General features: G+C 52.7%; 1 protein-coding gene across 1 annotated transcript in view; it reads right to left on the bottom strand.

The window, feature by feature from the left end:
- The window catches only part of Scn5a (sodium channel, voltage gated, type V alpha subunit), a 60,630-nt gene extending 59,681 nt beyond the window's left edge, over nucleotides 1–949 (bottom strand). Inside the window, 1 exon segment of the mRNA XM_013030252.1 lies at nucleotides 674–949. Within this exon segment, the coding sequence (XP_012885706.1) occupies nucleotides 674–949 (276 nt within the window).
- Nucleotides 950–3,864: the final 2,915 nt, after the last annotated feature.

Here is a 3,864-nt window from a genome sequence, read left to right as displayed (position 1 = left end):
CCAGGAAGCCCGGGCCTCATCCCCCCTCCCCTCCCCCCAGCACCATTCATTCCCACAGGCCTGTGTGCACCTGTCATTTGTTCTCCAAATCCTCAAACCACAGTGGTGACACCCCCCACTCACCCCACAGGTGGCTCACACACACACACACACACACACACACACGTGTGTTCCCGCTGACCCTTCCCTAAGCGACATCTGGCCCTATGGGCTGAGCGCCATAGCTTTCCTGAGGCCTGTCATGGCTGGAAAAGCCTTTACAGAAGCGCTGCCCCGGAAGTAGTATGCCAGGCCTGGCAGTGAGGCTGCCAGGGGCGGGGCTTGGCCTCTAGAGGAGCCCTGTGCAGGTGTGTGATTGGCTGAGGGCCTTGGTGGGGGGGTGGGGGAGGGCGCATGGCCCGGATGAAGAAGGCTGGGCGGAAGCCATGTGGGAAGGACACGTGTCATACTGCCCTGGTGGACAAGAGCCACTTCCTCTCGTTAACAAAACCTGCCAGTGCGGGAATGGCCTTCCCGAAGTGCACTCCCGGAAGTAGTCCTGCCCCGAGAGTACTATGCCAGGGACCGGAAGTGCAGCTGCCGGGGGGGCGGGGCCTGGGCTCTAAAGGAGCCCTGTGCGTGTCTGTGATTGGCTGAGGGCCTTGGTGGGTGGGGCGCATGGCCTAAAGCTCACCTTTTGGGTGCTATAGAAAGGGTCCAGGTCCTCCAGGGGCTCCCCGATGAGCTCCCGGGGTGGGTTGCCGTAGAGGTCTGGAAGCTTCTTGGAAGCCTGCAGGTCCAGCTGGGGCCGGGGCGCCTCCTCCTGCAGGAGGCCCTCGCGGCTGTCCTGCGAAGCGGCGCGGCCTCGGGCCTGCTGCTTCTCCGCCACGCGCTTCTCGATGGCCGCCAGGGACTCGCGCGTGAACCTGCGGAAGCTGCTGGTGCCCCGAGGTAACAGCAAGTGTGCCATCTTCTCATCCTGCTTCCGGGACCACAGGCTCTCCTCTCCCAGATGGAGGGAGGCTGGAAGAAAGAAGACGGGAAGGAGGAGAATCAGCCATGGAGGCCCGCCAGATCGGTGAGCAAGGGCCATATATACACATATATACATATACACACACATATATACACATATATACATATACACACATATATATACATATACACACACATATATACACATATATATATACACACACATATATACATATACACACACATATATACATATACACACACACATATACACATATATATATACACACACACATATATACATATACACACACATATATACATATACACACACATATACACATATATATATACACACACACATATATACATATACACACACATATATACATATACACACACATATACACATATATATACACACACACATATATACACATATATACACACACACACATAGATATACACATATATATATACATACATATATATATGGCGCACACCCATCATCCTGAGCTACTCAGGAGGCTGAGATCTGGAGGATCGTGGTTCAAAAAAATCAGCCCAGGCAAGGAAAGTCCAAGAAACTCTTCATTGAACCACCAGAAAAGCCACACGTGAGGCCGGGCGCTGGTGGCTCACGCCTGTCATCCTAGCTACTCAGGAGGCTGAGATCGGAGGATCACGGTTCAAAGCCAACCCCGGGCAGGAGAGACCGTGAGACTCCTATCTCCAATAAAACCACCAGAAAACCGGAAGTGGTGCTGTGGCTCAAGTGGTAGAGCACTCGCCTTGAGCTGAAGAGCTGAGGGACAGCGCCCAGGCCCAGAGTTCAAGCCCCACGATCGACCAAAAAAGAAAAACAAAAAGAAAAGCCACACGTGGAGCTGTGACTCAAAGTGGTAGAGCACCAGCCTTGACCAAAGAGACAAACACCAAAAACTCAGGGACAGCGCCCAGATCCTGAATTCAAGCCCCAGGACCAGCGCGCACACACACACACACACACACACACACACACACACACACAAATTAATAACCATCATAATTAAAAAGGAAACAAATGCCAATCTCCCCTCCTCCCCCCCATACGCAGCAGGACCGGAAAGCGGTGACCGAGACCCATAAGGACACCGGCCAGCCCCATGGTACGTGTGACGTCAAGCCAGGGGAATGTGCCCCCTCCACCGGGTGGCCTCAGAAGGATCCAGAACTTGGTGTGAACAGATGCTGCCAGTGACAGGGAGGCAGAGGAATGCATTCCCGAAGGCCCCAGAAAAACAGGATGTGGTCAGGAGGTTCTCCTGACTTCTGATACCAGGGCAGGGAAAGCTGCCCCGTTCACCGCTACTTCGGACCTCAGCCTGGCTGGCACCAGCTCAAATGGGCAGCGCACGCACCTGCTTCCAGGACAGAATTTGCCAGAATCAAATCCCTTCCTGTCCACCAAGGGGTTTTGGGCCCTGACCAGAGTCCTGCAAGAATTCGGTCACTCCTGTGGCCTCCAGGAGTGACGCAAAAGCACCTACCCTGCTCTTGACTGGCAATGGCCCAGATTTGGGGGTCACCCTGAGCCCCCTCCGCAAGGCCTAACTGCAGAGGGTGCTTCTAAGGTACAAACGCAAAATGATAGGGTGTCTACCCTGACTTCAAAACCCTAGTACTGCCAGAGGGCCGGCGGCTCACGTCTGTCATCCCAGCTACTCAGGAGGCTGAGATCTGGAGGATGGTGGTTCAAAGCCAGCCTGAGGCAGGAAAGTCCACGAGACTCTTCTCTCCAATGAACCACCAGAAAACCGGAAGTGGAGCTGTGGCTCAAAGTGGCAGAGTGCTAGCCTTGAGCACAAAAGTTCAGGGACAGCGCCCAGGTCCAGGACTGGTATACACACACACACACACACACACACACACACACACACACACACAGAGCTCAGCCTAGATGCCATCTGTGTTTGGCAGGGAAGCCCGTTACATTACCAGCGACCACTAGTTCTGCAAATGGGGAAGCCACCCTGTTCGCTGGGAATTACCTGCTAGCAATAATTTGTTCTGTTTGGCGGTATCCATCTGTGTCCACCCACCTTCAAGAATTCTGCAGACACTCATGTACCCATGGATGGGCCCAGCCCACTTGTACACTCTACCATGTGTGTATGTGTGTGTGTGTGTGTGAGAGAGAGAGAGACCAGGAGCTGGTGGCTCCCGCCTGTCATCCCAGCTACCCAGGAGGCTGAGATCTGAGGATCGAAGTCCAAAGCCAGCCCAGGCAGGAAAGTTTGTGAGACTCTCATCTCCAATGAACCACCAGAAAACCGGAAGTGGTGCCATATATATATATATATATATATATATATATATATATATATATATGTATATATATATGGCTCCAAGTGGTAGAGCACCAGCCTTGAGCAAAACAGAACTCAGGGACAGCGCCCAGGCCCTGAGTTTAAGCCCCAGGACCCAGTTGCTGATTTGGGGATGTGGGGGTCTGTGTTCCTTCCTTTATATCATATTCTTCATCCACAAAATAGAAAAAGGAGACTCTGAAACTCCTTTCTGGGTTTCTCCAATGCCTTGTGCTTCGGTTGTTCCCCTGGCTGCCTAACTACCAAAGCCATTGTGCCTGGCCCTGGCACATTGCCTGGCACATTGCCTTTTGAGTCTGCAGTTATACCATGGGAGATGCCTAAGACAGGAGCAGCTACCGGGGAGGGGCGTGTCTGCCTTCTATTTTATGTATTTATCTTTATTTGTTTATTTATTTGCCTGTCCTGGGGCATGAACTCAGGGCCTGGGGTGCTGTCCCTGAGCCCCTTTGTGCTCAAGGCTGGCGCTCTACCACTTTGAGCCATATATATATATGGCCCTTCCGGTTTTCTGGTGGTTCATTGGAGATAAGAGTCTCAC

Source organism: Dipodomys ordii, unplaced genomic scaffold (genome assembly GCF_000151885.1).
Source record: "Dipodomys ordii isolate 6190 unplaced genomic scaffold, Dord_2.0 Scaffold128, whole genome shotgun sequence".
Taxonomy (NCBI): domain Eukaryota; kingdom Metazoa; phylum Chordata; class Mammalia; order Rodentia; family Heteromyidae; genus Dipodomys; species Dipodomys ordii.
Note: the sequence above shows the minus strand (reverse complement) of the source record. Positions and strands in the feature narration are given on the sequence as shown.